At 40.1% G+C, this 18548-nt stretch overlaps 1 protein-coding gene across 2 annotated transcripts in view; it reads right to left on the bottom strand.

Annotated features, from left to right (window-relative positions):
* Positions 1–18548, bottom strand: part of chst11 (carbohydrate (chondroitin 4) sulfotransferase 11) — a 104142-nt gene that overhangs the window by 46688 nt on the left and 38906 nt on the right. For both annotated transcript variants that reach the window (XM_066705251.1, XM_066705250.1), the window contains exon 2: positions 2301–2386. In XM_066705251.1, the coding sequence (XP_066561348.1) occupies positions 2301–2386 (86 nt within the window). The remainder of the gene's footprint in view (positions 1–2300; positions 2387–18548) is intronic.

The raw sequence follows: 18548 nt of genomic DNA, 5'->3' as shown, positions 1-18548 counted from the left end.
GTTTAAACTACCCTGAATGCAGACGGCAACACTTGCAAAGGGCTGAGCATGGGGATATGTTATGAAACACGCAAGTGCAATGAAGTGGTGTGGGTGCTACTGTTTCCAGGCAGGATTCCAGGTTTTGCTGCATGTCCACGGTAGATCTGGTGTTTAAAAAACCCTGTCAAAACAGTGTCAGGTCCTTTAAAAGCACTAGGCACTAGTTTTGAAGTGCTGTGCTGTTGCTTGTCAATGTCTTTACGCCAGCTCGGCAGAGGGCCCTGACAGCCACAAGAAAAGGTGAGGACCTGCAGCTGTTACCACCCAACCCCCCCTTCCCTCACCACATAATAGGACTTAGAATTTGTTATCACTGACATGTGAATGGAGGGAGAGAAACGGCTGGCTTATTATTATTGTCACTTGACTACCTATCTGAAATGTACAGCAGCTCTGTAATCTGTAATGTAGGATTCAATTTAATTTTTACGCTATTCTGACAGGTACGGTGAAACAAATCAGACTAAATAAATGTCCCCTTTTTAAAAAGGATGGCTCGGGATATGCCTGCGTATCCCATTACAATCCGCTCAACTCAGACTCATATTATCATGTCCTGACAGCTAAAATTAGTCTTCTGACATTTTACGGTAAAGGAACAGGGAAATGAATGGACAAATGCCTAGTACATGATGATAAAAGTCTGGTCACATGCTCAGACTCGCTTCAAATCTTAATAAAATGTGTTGTTGTATTAACTTAGGTTGCCTAGATCATTACTTAAATTTTCCTGGATATTATTTTAGTGTGTTTTGTGTTCTCTATACCCTTCCGTCTTCGCGACAGCCAGTGCAGGGCTGGCACTATTAGACACAGAAAGGTCTCTCTCCTGATCTGGTGACAAGCAGAAAAGATATTCTGTGCCACATTCTCACATTCACATATCCCTAATTTCTCTTGTAAGCAAAAAAAAAAAACACTCAGGAATTGCTGTCTGCTCAATACATCTTTATAATAGCATCTGAAGCTGCTGCATTCTTGGGGTTATTTATACTTTCAGCACAGAGCTGTAGCTGAGATAATCAAACAGTCTCTGGATGAAAAAGAAACAATGGTAATCATAGTGCTATCATCATGTGTCAAACAAGACAGAGAAAAAATAAACTCAATTAAGAAATAGCAGGCTGTGTCATCTGCAACGAGCAAGGAAAGCCAATAAGCGTTGGGGAATACTCTGAAGACCATAGATTAAGACCACAAGAGAAGCATTATACCCTTAAACCACTGCAATGAGGATATGTGTTTCTATCTCTTTCTGTTAGCTACCTTTGAGACATCTTCATTTCCTCTAACACATGGATCAGTTAATCTGAACATCAGACAACAATCTATGTTGAAGTACTAACTAGGGTCAGGGAGAACACATATGGATGAATGCACATCACATCAATTGGGCAGCAGAGTTGACATAACTATCTTATTTTCCTCTCACTGGTGTGCTGCTGGTGGGAATAAGATCCTGGGGAAGCCAAGATATCTACAACCAAACTAGAGAGCGGACTCTCTTGACGTAGTGGCAATTCATTCATCTTGAAGTCCTGACACAAACCACAAAGTCCCATTACCGAATGGTGCCCAGATTGATTGGATCCCCTCCTCCTATTGTTTGGATTAATACATATTGTGCAATCATTTACATTATTTTTACCACACAAACCCTAATATTTTAGGGTTTCATTAGTGTGTGACAAGAATGCAGATTAAAATTTTAATCTATATGATACAAGTGGCACATGGTATTTCCATGTATAGTTCATTTGCAGAATTGGCAGAATATTGAAAAATATTGAAAATTGAAAAATAATCTTGCAGTTAAAAAAAAGTTACCCATTTTTTTGTTTTATTAAATTTTTGTGATATATTGTGGTTCTTAGCTCAAAGTAATGAGAATATGATTCAAAACTCTTATTCAATTTTGTAATTTAAAAAAAATGGCTGCAATCTTTTACGAAACACTGCAGAATATGCTCCATTAACATCAAGGCAGCAGCCACTTCCTTCTCCATTACCGGTACCAACCTTCAGAGTAAAACCTTTAGAAGCGAAAGGGGGGAAAAAAAAACACACCCAGCAATTTCACTGAAATAAATGACCATAAAATGCACCGTCATTAGCATACATTTCAGACTGGAATGATAATAAGCTCAAAAAGGTATCACTTGTCAGCTGGTTTCGCACTGAACCAGTACATTTTAAATCTGTTGGAGGATCGTCAATGGTGCAATAGCACACAAAGAGACGCCAGAGGCCACACCTACCTGTGTGGGGTTGTACAGTTCCTGTAGAGCGTTTCGGGAGCCTTTCCGGCAGCACACATCCCCAGCAAATGGGTTCCTACGCATTACTGAAAGAGAACAGAAGGAGAGAGGAACATTGTTAAAACGGCTATCAATCAAAAGGCAAAGCAAAACATCGACGAGAACACCATCAATCGAGTCTTTGTCTGTCCCCTGATTTAGTGTAATGGCAGACAAAGACTGAAGACCAGATGGTTCAGTCGTTGCTTCCAGCCAGCCCTGCCAAGGTAAAATTACAGTAGAGTGTAGGAGAGTGAAAAAGCATGGAGAGGAATGGTAAACCATGATTCAGACCATAGAGCACCTTTGGCAAAGTGAAGTACATATGAAGGCCGTGGGTCAGCTGCCAAAACTTTAGCACTGTGGAAAACTTGCAATAGGGGAGTCTACTGCTGATTTGGAGAGCATTTCTAATTGTCTGCGCAGTTCAGTCTAGTAAGTATTTTCTAGAATATGCATTTCAGTGGGTGCTAGATTCAGGATTACTTTCCCAAACATCCAAAAGAGTAGAGAAATGAAGGCACACCAGTTATTTTATTTATTCATTCAAGAGTCATAAATGTCCAATAGCATAATGTAGGTATTTTGATGCCATAGAAGGTCTGACCTGAAAGCAAGGTAGTCCAATAATAGTCTTTCCTAGTTGGCTAGAGAGGGGAATGGCAACAATCTCCGACTTGAGTTGTTGTTTTCAGGGGGTGTTGATCTGGCGGTAGGGTCTTGCCAGTAGGCTGACACACACAAACGTGCCAAAACACGCCCTAACACTTGGCATTCTCACACTAGAACACTGAACATACCGTCTCTGTGCTCTGACAATATCTCTGTGGGGGAAAAAAAAGGTATAAAGAGTTACATCTCCCAAGCCTGTGCTGTTAAACACATTTGTCGGGTTCATGACCTTATTTCCACCTGCACATACTATGCCTTAAAATTGCTTAATTCCTGTGGAAATTAGCCGGTAAAAATGCACGCCCTCCGAGATCAAAAAGGTGGGAGCACTTGCACAAGCTGAGCTATATTAATCCTCTCTCGCGATGTCTAATGAGGCTAAAATTCCCCTGCTGCTTGACAAACCTGGAAACTGCTCTGGATATGAAAGGCAAGCACTCCAGGTCTGCTCGTAATACAGTACATATTGATTTATCAAGTTAGCTGAGGAAGATTGTTAAGGAGGTGCTCATAACGAGTCCTGGAAGCCCGAGTCTGGAATACAGAGTCTGCTAAGAGACACAGTTTTACATGGTTCTCTGCTCTCATTAATCATATTTCGCCTTCATCTGCCCTCTCAGGAACCACTGGTGTAGATTACATCATTAAACACCTACTGCCATAGATAATCATTCTGATGCATTCACCAACCCACTTCTAAACACCTTCCCTCTTGGAAGTCTATTGCTTGGGGCTACAGGTAAACTGGAATACTTAAAGGGCTGTTCAGGTTTGCCATTTACAGGGCAGTGTAAGCTGTGCCCTGCTCTTGATTCTCTCACCACCATCTCTACCCCCTGAAATCCCTTTCACCTGATATCAGAAAACAGTGTTGCTAGGATCTGTTTCAGGACACACATGTTTTCCTAACTGTGTTAAATGCAGCACAGCTCTCTGCATCAGCATGTGCAGTGTAGTAGAGTGTGCAAGCTAAGGCTGCATTTCGTTTTTATTTACCAGATGCTGAAATGGTCCGTTAGTCTCACTAGGTTCTGATACTCGCGGCACAGTGTTTGACAGAGGAGAAGAAACCAACTGAATCCGCAGTGCGTTTTTGAAATCAAGTCTAACTTGCACCTGCAGCTGACTAAGTGGCTGTTCAGTCATAAATGGCTGCCGCTACAAAAAAATAGACCCCCCCAAGCTTTAAATGAAACAGCCAGGAGCCAACAGCATGGTTTTCTTCTGACCTTCTATAAATGAATACAAAATATGAGGTGAAACATGGTGCTCCCAAACTGTGCTGATGGTAGGGGGTTTTCTTTGTTCATGGAAGCAGAGTTTCAGTCGTGCAGCCAACAGCTAATGAGCTTTACAAGAGTGATCCGAGAAATAAATATATGTGGACAGGGCAAAGACTTCAGGGTGGGGGAAAAAATATGATTTGTCATTTGTACTTGTGCAGGTAAGAGAATTATGAGGATGTGTCAGAATAATTCAATAATTTGTTCTAAACTGCTCCTTCTGGGCATCAGAGTATTGGTGCTGCTGCACCTACTATATAATTATTCTCTCTATCCCTTTCAGACAAACTGCATTACTGCAGCTGCTGTATTTGTACCCAGCATCTTCCCCTTAGGCTGCGCATTTAATGAATTAGTGCCATTAGCACATTCCAAGTTTTGACATTTTTTTCCTTCTTCTTTTCAAGCAATCAGCCAAGATTAGTCCTTGAATTGAAATAAAATTGTTTTTTGTTTTTTTTTGGTAACAAGGACAACCTCAGTAACTAATAACTCCAGAATATTTTGCTTTCAGAAATATACTTCAAACTTTGAAGATATCCACAAGTTAGAACTTAGCGGACTCAGAAGAACTGCAGCTCAGATCATAACCAACATAAGCCTAAGTTTACTTAATAGAAATGTAACCCTAACCCTCATCCAACCTAACTCTCAACCCTGTGAAAAATGAAAAATGTTGATTATCTAATTAAAATGTAACCATAAAGCAAGTCTTACCTTTGTCTGTCCCTCGTTACACCTAAACCTAACCTAACTGTATATTATCCAGTATATAGTCCAAATCTTACAACCTAAAGTTAGCCTAACCTTATACATACCAGAAGGCAGAACTCCAACTCTAGCCAACAACAGAGGTTTAACCCAAGGCCCCCCGAGTCCTTAAAATCAATAAAATGATCAGACGGTAAAAGTGGAAGGTCTGGTTACATTTTGAAATCTTGTGGCTTTTTATTGGTTAGCCAACCTAACGTTCTACGACTTGTAGGCTGATTAAATTGTAACTGAAACATATTTTGTCGCAGTATAGATTTTCTTCAATTGCAATAATGCGCATACAGCACATAGTTCAGGATTTGTCTTAGTCTACCACCTTGCTTGTGAGCAGTAATCTTTATGAACAGAAACCCTATGAAAGGTCATTGAACATGCCTAATATGTTCTGCTTCAAAATACTTTTTATTCTCTCTTTCACTCTTTTTTCCACTGTTGCCCATGTAATGCAATCTGGACCAGTTTTGCACGGGGACTGTAGAATGATTCTAAACACCTGGACATCGCCAGAGCCTGTATGTTGACTGGTTTGGTCTCTGATATGGCTTAACTCCCCTGCAAAGCAAAGTGCTGACACGCCATGAATTTGCTAGAGCTGTGAGGCAGCAAGAAAAGAAACAACCCCCACCGCCCACAACCGAAATAAAAAACAGAAACCACTTGTGCAACTGTATCTCCACACCGACAGCAATTAGCAATTGGCACGCTGAAATAAGAAACTAAAAGGACAAGGGGGAGGAAAATAAAATGCTTGGAGGAAGATGGCGTCATTATGAGAACAATTAGAATCTCTTGCTCTGCCCTCCTTCTACCAACAACCGCTTTCCCTGCTTTTCATTAAGAGATCTTCTCTGACAACGAGCTTCAAAAGAACAAAAGGCGATGCTGCCTCTCAGTAGCCCAATTCCTCTATATCCTCTTGGGCCCACTTATTTGGAAATGAGTTTTGGAGGTTGTGTGCTCGCATTGCTAACAGGCTGGTTTGTCAGACAGTTCCAGTGACGCTGCCACACCACACACCCTACCATAGGCAATTTGGTTATTATTGCGCTCCTTACACACACGTCCCGTCCTCGCCCTTTGTTCCGCCTGCTGCTTCTATTGCAGTCTTTACATGAACCTGCTCAGGGGCTGTTACTACCTGCTGAGGATTTCTGTAGTGCACCTGCAGCCATCACGAGATCACATGACTCCTCTCAAAGGTGGCACAGCAAGCAACTAACAGAACGTATTGAAAAGCCAGTAAAACGTAAAACACTGAGACTGCGAAAGCCGAACCCCCCTCCCCCTCCCCATCTCTCCTCACAGCACTTGATAAAGCACGTGCAGGCGAGCAGCCAGGGGTCAGCTGTCATATATTTGGAGGAAGTTGATTGAGCAGCCCAACCTGGAATCAAAGACAGAGGTACCTTAAAGGTGAACCAATCTTTTTAGGACAGGTAACGGACACAAATGACTGGAGACTTGAGCTACTCTGTCATTCTGCACGACAGGGAACAGCAGATTTTTTTTTCCCTCTGCAAAGAGTGACATCATAGTACCTTGCGCTGAAACCTATTTCTTCTGTCAAGCTAGCAAGCTGTTCTACTTGGGTGAGCACAAACGGATGCACAGCACAAAAGGGAAGGGTTTAAATCATCACCTTGCCCATGCAATAGATAAATATGTCCTGCATTCATTTCTATTCCTATGAGCACTGCACAACGGAAACCCTAAAGCATGAAACTTTGAAGGTATTGACCAGAAAAGCCAGTGCAAACACAACTGCAAAGACAAAGCCATGCATCTGCAAAGTGTACAACCCTTTTACTGCGCCAATCCATTATATATCTTCGTCAATACATTCCTTTATGTTTTCCACAGTGGAACAGTTTGTAAAATGTAGTGAATGTTTTCTTTTCTGTATTGATAAGATGTTCAGTAAGTATATGAAATTTAAACTCACAACCGCTTGCATTGCATGAACCATTCATAATTACTTCATTGTAATTGTTTTGTATATTATAGCATATGATGACTATTGAAAACATTATTCATTACTCAACCTATTCACGATAAAGTGCTAGGTAAACAGTTCTTGAATGTTTAAATACTAAGGGCTGTTAGGGGAATTCCCCTTTTATTTATAGTTCATCATTTGGTCACAATCTGTGTTGGTTAATTTGTCGTGATTAGTAATGTTATTGTCTAAAGTAGTAGGGGACTGTTAGTCACAAGTCTCAGTCTGCATTGAATGTCACTAACTGCATTACTTCATTGTCATCAAGATTGTCTAGTCCCTAGTATCACAGAATAAACATAAGGTGCATGTTAAAAAAGACAACAGTAAGCACTCCAATTGGAAGTATTCCCAGTAATGTTTTTGGGAGACTGCGAGGAAGAAAAAATCAGAAGCTGGGAAATACAGATTAAGAAATATCTAAATAGTCAATCTGCTTGTAATCCCCAGACAAGCTATTCTCATGAATATTGAAACAGTTGGCCCAAATATTAAAGTCACTCTTCAGTAGTTCTTTTAAAGCAATCTCACAGACACAGAATGTTAAGTCTGTTGACCTGGGAATACGTATTTGCTGGGGCTCTCTATCTGATCTATGATGTGAAATGGTGAATACTCCTGGATAAGAATGTCTTCTACTGGAATGGAAGGTCCCCTTGTTCTTTTCCAGACTGTTCTATGTAAAATAATGGAACAAAGCAATCATTTTTAACTTTGAGAGTGAAACAGTCATCTCTTGCCTACTGTATGAGTATTCCTACTCTGCAATATATCAACAGACAAGCCTTGATGATTGTTTTGGTTTAGGACTATGACAGCGTGCTAATGGCCGGATGAAACACCCCTCGATAGAATTTCCCAAAAGGCTCCAGACATCCTCTCCCTCGCCTCTGTGCTCAGTGGTCCCATTGTTTCTAGTTCTTTAATCACCAAGCATCTGTAAGCTTCTATCTGTGGGGATAATCTGAAGCTGTGAATTACATTCCCAGCTTTGTGCAGAACACATAAAATCTCCTCCCTCGTCTTGCCGAGATGCCAACTGCTGGAATCATGACTCTGTAGTTACTTATCACACTCCAGGGAGGTCAGTTACTTCTATTATTGGCTCATGTATTCTTCTGCTTACATGGACACAGTAACTGCAAGGGCTAATAAGGAAGGTCTGAGTTTGGGCTTGAGTCATGCAGGCTATGATGCTATATCTTCAGTACAGACTTTCAGCCCAAAGTGAGATCTAACAGCAGTGCAACTCACATCTGGGATGACTTACAATTCGCCTCCCATATCTACCAAGGCAGGCATTTTTCAGATGTGTGGAGAAGTGACTCACTTGAGGTTTGCATGGGAGATGGCTGGGTGAACCAGTAAGGTTGAAACATGGGAAGGGCAAGGTCTTACAACTGGACCATGTCTTCGGCTCAGTCTTTCATTTAGTGTTGGTCACTTGAGTTCAAATATTAAGAAATATTTCATTCACAACATACCATGTGTAGCTAGAACTCTAAAATCTTCAAGCAATCTAAGACCGCCCTGAGATGAGTTGCCCCTCCCCAGACCCCGGGGGAGGTTAATTACTGAGAGGAAGCTGGTGACTCGCCGCTTTCCAGTGAAGGATGAGTGCCAGTGTCAGTGAGAGAGAAAGAGAGAGAGAAAACAAGCAACAGAAGAAAACTGTGTATGATACATAATAATAATTAACATGCACCATAACCTGTCCTCTGTTTCCTAAACCCCACCTTACAGAGCCTGGACCCTGCGGGCAAAACTTCAGACAGTCACGGTAGTTTAGGGAGAGAACACAGACCTCAACCACAAAGGAGCCTAACCCATTTAGGTTGCATTTACCAAGGAAGGATGTGAGGCAGCTAAGAATAATCATTATAAATGGTGACAAGACAAACTTTAAATGATAGACCTGAAAGTAATGCTATTTTTTGCCCTCCCATGTGGGAATAAGGAAAACACTAGTAATTCCCATGAAGTCAGTTCTGAAATGATGTGTGGTTTGGAGTGTCTGACACAAAGCAGGTTTCCCATATTCTTTTTCCAGACAAGAGGTCGAATTAATTGGGTGAAGGTCACATGGTGAGTCAGTGGTAGTCTAGCAATCTCCAGCAAAGATTTCTGTTGTTAGAGTCTCTAACCGGAAATGCAGTTTCTGACCTATGTAATTTACTACAGATGTGAGGAAGACTATGGTGAAATAAAGAGAAGCTATTTATGGGTCCTATGATTGCTAGTGATAAACAAGGAAGAAGAATAGGGTCAGATGAGGCTTAAATCAGCAACATTTTACTGAAAGCCAAGCAAAAGTAAATTCAGATTTACGGGTCACAATTTGTGCAATTGGTATTTGCTGGAGTTTTGTTCTTGACTGATTATTATCATGATACTTCATGTTGCATTAAAACGCAATACTAAGGCTGTTTTGCACCCTATTGCTGATGCACTCAATCTGAATTCACAACGGTTTGTTGACCAAATCATAACATAAAAAATGAAGTGATTCTTCCAGCACTGAAGCACAGCTGGGTCTCCTTACAAAGCATTGAGGCTTAATACACTGGCAAAATAGATTGGATTAATAATTTCTGAGTGCAATATTAATAACTAACATTTCGGGAGATTTTCAATGAAAGTAGACATACACAGCTTAATGCTTCAAAGACAAAGACGTTTAGGTTTAGTAGTGTGTGACATTAACAGATACTGTATTTTTCAAATTTTCAACATATACTAGGTTAATTGGAATTAGACTGTATATTGCATTTCAGCATCCTATAGGAGGTCTGTTGGGAACAGACGCACTGTCAGGGCCCAGTGCTGAGAGACAACAGCAGAGCATGCGTAACAACAGGTGCCTCATCCATTATTCTCTGTGAGAGTTTGTGTTGTGCGTGTGTGTGTGTGTGTGTGTGTGTGTGTGTGTGTGTGTGTGTGTGTGTCTATGTAGCACAGAGGCCACCCTATAATCTCATTCTCTATTCAGCTGCATTTTAGGTCACCCACAGACAAGCCAAATTGCATTATAAAAAGTACCCAGACTTAAAGGACAACTATCGCAGTTTCAAAATTGATTTGTTTATACGTACTTGGGTCGTTAGTACTTGGAGTGTAATTAAAGTAAAGTAAATCTCTGATCTGCTCAATTCTAATATCTTAGCAATGATTGACCGTTAAAATTGTGACCTTCATCAAAACCATGGGGCTGTATAAAGACCAAAGGGCTGCAGTTTTGGTGTTCTGGGATGTGACGTTTCATTACTCAGCAAATAGTGAAAAAGACTGCAAGAGCACGGGATTTGTCCATGGATTAATTATATTTAGTGGTATACTTATATTTATTTCCTCCCTTGATTCTTTCTGTCCTCTCTGTCCTGCCTGCAACTACTACCCGCCGCTCCAGCTCATCCAGAACTCTGCGGCTCGTCTGGTTTTCTCTCTGCCCCGATTCACACACACTACTCCACTGCTCCGCTCCCTCCACTGGCTCCCGATACCGGCACACATTCAGTTCAAGACATTGACCCTCACCTACCGCTGTCTCGATCAGACTGTTACCTGCAGACCCTCATTTCTCCATACATCTCCTTCTGTGGTCTTCCAGTGCCAGAAGACTAACCCTGCCTTCTCTCCACTCCCCTTCCTCCAGAGCCCACTCCTTTTCATCCCTGGCCCCTAAGTGGTGGAACGGCTTCTCTACTGAAGTCAAAACAGCAGAGTCCCTGACATCCTTCAGGCAATTACTCAAGATGCATCTTTTCAGACTCTACTTGTAATTTAGTCATTTATTCTCCTGTAAAATTGCACTCATACAACGTTTTGTCATAGTCTTGCCTTTGCATTACTTGTACTTGTTTATTTTGATATCCCCTAAGCTCCCTTTCCATTAGCTCGTAACTTTGACTTAAGATCTTGTCTGCACTTATCAGCTTCTTCATTCTAGGATGTAAGACCTTATATATTGTTTACTGTATATCTCATATACACTTGTATAAATTCTGAATTTGTAAAATGTATTATGCCTTGAATCACTATTATTGTATTATTGTAATTATTGTACTTTGTATTGCGCTTATATTTTGTAAGTCGCCCTGGACAAGGGCATCTGCTATTAAATAAATAAATAAATAAATAAATAAATAAAAATAGATCTTCTGGCACACAGGGAACAGTACAGCACATTTTCTCAGTAGCTTCGATAGTTCAAAACTCACTGTGTCGGCTATTCCTCTTATCAAGACCATTAGAATAGGTGTGTCACACCTACAAGAAAGCAAGTACATTGTCTTGAAGATACTTACAGAAAAGTCCAGACCCTACTGTTTTAAACTATGGGTTGTTACAAACTATGGTTATCATTTTTTTTTTAATCGCCAACACAGAACTGTGTAAATCTGATATTAATAATAATCAAGACCCTGTGTTTTGAACAACTTAATTTAAAGAACTAATATTGTACCTTAATTGAAAGGATTGCTGATAGAGAGAATTTAAAACATGCTGTCCACTAAGGCTGGCAGCTTTTGTACATCTCATTGTGATAAATGGTACACCTCAATTCCACAATCTCCACCCCATTTTTGCACCTTCTTGCAGAAATGCACAGAATTAAAAATACATCAACTGTGAAGACAAATATTTATGGTTCTTTAAACCACGTAAAAGTAATTGCTCATTTAGAACAGGTCACCTGACATTACCGACTCGTTTGAGACTTGATATTTTTCTTTCTTTCAACATCACTGTGATTGTACAAGGCCCATCCCTGTTTTTACAATGGTGACTCTTTTAATGTTTTGTACTGTTGTGAAAGCCCAACATACCTGAATGTTATATCCCACCCTAAAGGAATGGCAGCACACAGGATTATAAGAGGGGGGGAATACTTACCTTGGGTTTGTTTGTGTGGGATGTGGGCAGCCATGGTTTGTAAGGGCAATGAGGCCATTACAGAGGCCATCTTTCTTTTATGCTTTTCCCCTACCATACTGTTCTTATGAGGGGGACCCAAGATGGGTTTCTTAGTTTGAAGAGTACTTTTGGATTTGTATTTTGCACATAAGGTTATATATCAGTTTGTTACTGTTTTTTTGTTTCCTCTATGACCATAAAAATATATATATATATATTGGTTGAACACTATGCCAATTTCATAAGCTCTGTTCCCACCTTCAAAACACCTGCTGCATGGCCTACCACAATCACCATCACCATCAACACATGTCGATTCACTGCTGGATTAAGACCTCCCCAATACGTTTGTACTTGCTTCGATCTACAGCTTCTCTTTTCCACGTCACGCCTGCAAAGTTTATCATTTCATCTTCCCATCTTCTATGTGGTCGTCTAGTAGGTATTTTGTTCTTCTCTTGGTATCCATTCAATAGCTTTCTTTATCCATCTTTGATCTGTTCTTCTAGCAATGTCCCATTGCCCATTGTCATTTTAACATTTTCACTCAGTGTTTTCAATGCTGTCAGATACTTGTTCTCAGATCCATTAAATTCCTTTTCTGTCTCTTCTTGTTATTCCAAGTACATCGCTCAATGCTTCTTTGTGCCATCTGAAGTTTCTGTAACATTTTGGCATTTAGTGACGATTTAATTTATCCAGAAATCATTTGCATTATCTTGTATCTCCAGTACACCCAGGCATAGTTAACACATAAATGGTCTCACTTTGAATAACGTATCCTATATGACATGGCTTACAGTTATAATTGCATTTGTACAACAAAGCTAAGACAAGTGAGACCAGATGCACTTTGAGGTGACTTATGGGAAAGCAAGTTGCACTAAATTAAAGATTACATATTCTGTGTAAAATAATATTTTTTACCTCTCTTTTGAGGTCCCTAAGATTATGATGTCAAGCTCTGGGTTTAGAAAACATCACATAAGAACGCCTCTATAACCAGAACTGCCAGAGTACCAACATCTAGAAATGTGAATAAGAACAAAGTGCTTTATTTAATTCCTAATGCACAAATGTGTCCAAATACGAAACAAATAACCTGAGGGGCACTGAGAACTGCTGTGAATTATACAGGTGGACAGCGATGGTAACAAGATGAGAGATCCAGGATAAAGAAGCAGGGGAAAAAAATGTATAGCAGGCAAGTACACACACATAAATACTAGCGAAACAACTGAGTGTCAAGCAATACGGTCAATTATGTGAAAACGAAAAACAAACAAAAAGCAAAAACAAACAAGCATAAAGGGAGAAAAACTTGTGAAAAACACAAGCCATGATATTCACTTGCTATAAGAAGAGGAATTATGTTTTCAGGGTTAATGAAGCTTCAAAACCAGTTTGTTGCACTATGAGGAGTGGAGTTATGAGAGTTCTTACTCATGCCTTCTTCAAGAAAATGCCTGCCTGGGGTATATTTCCCCTTACAGGTGCCTTACGGATCAGTGGGCAACAGCAGAAAAATCTCAATATGAAGGTCTGTGTAACCAACTCTAACATGTTATGACAGGCTTCTACTGCAGCTGCACAGGCACTGTAAACAAGCAAGGTGCCTTCTTCTTTTTTTTTTTTCTTGTTCGGCCTGGTCCAAGGAATTGACCAGTGCAAAATAAAGCATCGATCTGCAGTTACATGTCATATATTTGGAAAATTACTTTCCCGCCGGGGAAACTGAGATACAACTTCAGTGTTCATTGTGCATCTGAAAGGTTAACCCTCAGGTAGGCTGAATTCCTGTTCAATCACTGGCAACACCTGATGATAACTGTGTGTGCTGACCAAACCACAGCTATTTCTGTACAGCTTACATCCAAATAAACATGACAGAAAATGACTGCATCAGATAAGCCCTTCCCTACTTCCCTTTCACTTACCAAAGCCACAACATGCTTTAAAAGTTACTGTCCAGTTCGGTTAAGATGTACATGGCAGTCATAAAGTCATAAACTGAATAAGGGCAAACCCAATACCATATCTCTAATCCTAGAAAATCCAAGAGATGGGTGGGCCATTGTTGATACTCTGGGTAAACCTTTTACTTTCAGAAATTCTTTCTTAAAAAAACACATGAAAGTAAAGCAAGGGAAGTCTGTTATTGGTGTTTACATCCTATCCTTTTTATATTTTCCTTAATTGCAAACGTTGGATTTGCTTTGAGAGATGGCTTATATAAACTGTTCCTATTATGAAATGCTTTTCCAGGTTGTGTATTCTATCATGTGTGGTCTACATCCAGGTCAGCTATGCAACACTGCTTACAGAGGTTGGCTATTAATCACGCTAACAGCCTACCCCAGCAGGAATGATAGGAGTATAGACTATAACTTAAGGTGGACACAAACTAGCCCTGCACTGCAGTCTGCGTCCCGCCAATAAACTGCACATCTCCTCACATTCAGTTCTGCAAAGCCTTCTCAGGCACATCTAGTTTTCTGAAATACAAGTCAACTTAGAAAACCACAACCTAACCTGAAGCACCAAAAATGAAACGACACAAAATTTAAAACTATAAGGAAATCGGAGAACGTGAAATCACTCAGGCATTCAATATGTTTTTTTGCTAGTTCAGTGGCTTCTTAAATCCTGTGACATAAACTTTAATAGAAATAAATCTCGTTACTAGCTGCAGGCTAGAGGGTTCTTATATGATAAGAGAGTAAAGTCTGTGCACAAAGATTCCTTTGTTAGAATAACTTCTTGGAATAGACTTCAGCACTGGCAATTAAATATGTGTACTGCATTTTGCATCATTAAACAAACATTATTAAAGATACAGCATTGTCTCATTAAATATTAATTACAGGGATTGCTAAAGTTAGCAATGAATTTAACTTCTGGGGGGGGGAAGTGACCTCCCCCCTAGTGACCAAAAAAAAGGGAAAAAGAAAAATCACTACTTTCTCAAAAACAACAACAACAAAAGCCGCCGTCCTCATTAGTAGCACAGCTATACATGTGTACATGGGAGTAGAATGAGAAATTGATCGTTAATGTTTATTTACAAAACTCAATTTGCAAAGGGTGTTTTTAGACATAAAAATGGTCCCAAGGTGTTTTAATAGCAACACTACAGAAAATAAAAAGGTGTCAATCACTAACAAAAGATGTTTTTACTTGCTTTGATCTACATCTTTTCTTTTCAACGTCACGCCTGCAAAGTGTATTTCATTTTCCTGTCTTCTATGCGGTCGCCTTCTAGGTCTTTTTTCATCTTTTGGGATCCATTCAATAGCTTCCTTTTTTCACATATATATGTGGTCTACTGATATAATTCTCATATGAACCCATGTCAGGGTCCAATGTGGTGTTACCTGTAGGTCTAGTTTTACTCACTCATTTACAGCATTACTCATGATACGCCCTTACAGGTACCAGGTTGACTCCAAAGAAGGAAACACATTGATTTGAACAGAACACACAAGATGTAGACTGTGATTCAGAAATAATCAAAGGAGGAACACTGTGGTTCAAGACTGCATTCCTGGATAACATTATATACTGAATATAACAATCCTTGATCTGTGTTTTAGGATAGAGGACATTTTGATTCGGTTTGATTATCTTTGTTCTTGTTTCTGATTTTCTATCTTGTCTAATGTGCACATGGCTCTTTTTACTTCATTACTAAAGTGGTCATCAGTTGTCTTTCTGTCTGAAACACTTGTAAAACGTTGATTTCGATCTCTCCTGCAACACAGCTTCATAAATTACCTTATTTAAACTCTGGCCCATTCTGGTTGTCATTCTTAGCCAAAAAACACACCCCTGCTTCCTCTGAGAAAAAACAAACACCCAATCTCCCTTTTATGTTCTTTGTGACCCAACAATCATTGTAAATAAAATAAACTCAATTGTCTTAAAAAAATAACTATCCATTGTGTTTGAAGGATAAAAGTATAGATTATCCAGATTTTTTCAAAATGGAAGGCATTCACAAAAATGTTCTCTTGTGGGATTCTCTTTTACAGGCAAAATTCAAGAATACTTTTGTTTACAGTATTAGACGGAAACACCTTAAATTCATTTCCACCGCGGCTGTGGTGCACAGCTGTGAGCGTCGGCAGAAATGTGTCAAAACAAACAATTTCCTCGAGACAAAGAAACACCGCAGAGAGCGCAAGTAAGGCAGACAGATCTAGAGATTGCATTATGTTGTAATGAAGGGAGAGTCAGAACTATTCAGGTATTAATAACTTCTAACCTGTCACCCACCAATCGCAATAGGATTTAATCTTCAGTCTACCTCAGTCACTTATTAGATTCTCAAGTCTCCTTTTGTTTCCTCTCCCTTCTTCCTTAGAAACCCTATTTAATCTACTGCAGTACTCACTCCTTAGAGACAGTCAGAAACAATTTTAAATCATTTACGTACATCAGCACCACAATCAGGTTAAGTCAGATTGCAATCGAAATCATTCAAATAGGCACAGACAATCTCCCTCTGCATTAGCACATGCTGTGTCCAACCAGAATTAGGACCTGGATTTCAAAATCACAAAATAGATCCTGTCTTGGTCTAAATACAAAATAATTTTACTGAAAATATATCAATATTGTTGGCAAACTCTGCAGGACAAGTTCCCTTAAAAATATGAACCTTCACAAACTTCTTTAGGCCAAAATACCGGCTGCAACAGAAAGGCCAGTCCTGTTGTGTCCGTATGGGTCTGCTATGAGTCAGTGCTCTCCCTTCTAATTTCATGACTGAGATGAATCTGTGCCTTTGGTGCTATAGTTCGATGCAAATGATTTCAAGGGGAACGTATACATTTCTACTTCACAACAACAACAACCAAGAGCTGCACAGTAGTTTGAGGGGTTTATTTAAGAAATCTGTGGGTGGTCTTCCCCTGTCCCTCTGGCCCTGACAGATGGAAGAGTCGTGGTCTGGCACAGCTATGGCCATGAAATGAAAAAAAAGGAGAAAAAAAAACAAACAGCATTGAAGAGGACCCATTTTTCACACTGATTTATTCATAATGTGAATGGTAGAACTTAGCCGCACTGCCCCAGCTTGATGGCTTTATACACAACTGTGTGTGACCGCAATTGCTGCTTTGCTGCTCGCCTGGCATTAAATTAGAGCTGCAAATCACAGCGAGCGACAGGACACTTAACACAGGACAGTGGCAGGTACAAACCAGAGAGAATCACAGGCCAAGCCAGTCTTAGTTATCTTTAGAAAATATGTAATTACCAGAAGGGAAGATCATTCAATATATTAATAAAAGAAACAGAATGAAAATTAATTCCTTTTTTTATTCCTGCAGGAAAAAAGTCACGTGATAAATGTCTTAAGTAGCCCAGAAGTATATATTTTTTCCCCCGTTTCTTTGTTTGGCCAGCGAAGGCAATTCACTTATGTGCAGTAATGACCTAACAGAAGCACTTGCCCACTAAACTAACTCCAACCCAGTATGCCCTAATAGCCTGGACTGCACCCAGCATTTATAATTATCAGAACAGTAGGGCTGGGCTGCCTGTTTTACTTCCACAGGGCAAAGGCATGACTCCCCCTACTCTCCCACCCCCCAATCAATTCTTTCCCGAGTTTCCAAGGAGCCGTGAGAGTTAAGGTCAGGTTGAGGGTTCATTTCAGGTCAGCAGCCATTCACAGAGCTCTATTCACACTTTGAAGGGACCAGACAGCCTCTGACAAACTAGTTTCAATTATATCACGTGACTCTGTGCCTTTAATGACACCGTATTAGAAGCGCAGATGTCGGCAATCTTTCTTTGGCTCTGATTTTATTTTTTTCACAGCTACTGTTCAGCCTGAAGCTAGATTTAAGTCAGGCAAATGAAGAGCATCCCACCCTGAGAACAAAGGGAATCGACTGCAAATATGAACAACCTGAAGTGTAAAATATACTGCTTCCCCAGAGGATGCAGGTGGGCCATGTACAGTACTGTGCAAAAGTTTTAGGCAGGTGCGAAAAAATGCTATAAAGTAAGAATGCTTTCAAAAATGTTAATAGATTATATTTATCAATTAACTAAATGCAAAGTGAATGAACAGAAGAAACATCTACATCAAATCCATATTTGGTGTGACCACCCTTTGCCTGCAAAACAGCATCAATTCTTCTAGGTACACTTGCACGCAGTTTTTGAAGGAACTCGGCAGGTAGGTTGGCCCAAACATCTTGGAGAACTAACCACAGTTCTTCTGTGGATTTAGGCAGCCTCAGTTGCTTCTCTCTCTTCATGTAATCCCAGACAGACTCAATGATGTTGAGTCACTTCCAGGACTCCTTGTTCTTCTTTACACTGAAGAAAGTTCTCAATGACTTTCATATGACTTTATGTATTTTTGGGGTCGTTGTCATGCTGCAGAATAAATTTGGGGCAAATCAGATGCCTCCCTGATGGTATTGCATGATGGATAAGTATCTGCCTGTACTTCTCAGCATTGAGGAGACCATTCATTCTGACCAAATCCCCAACTCCATTTGCAGAAATGCAGCCCCAAACTTGCAAGGAACCTCCACCATGCTTCACTGTTAC

This window comes from Amia ocellicauda, chromosome 5 (assembly GCF_036373705.1).
Source record: "Amia ocellicauda isolate fAmiCal2 chromosome 5, fAmiCal2.hap1, whole genome shotgun sequence".
NCBI lineage: Eukaryota > Metazoa > Chordata > Actinopteri > Amiiformes > Amiidae > Amia > Amia ocellicauda.
Note: the sequence above shows the minus strand (reverse complement) of the source record. Positions and strands in the feature narration are given on the sequence as shown.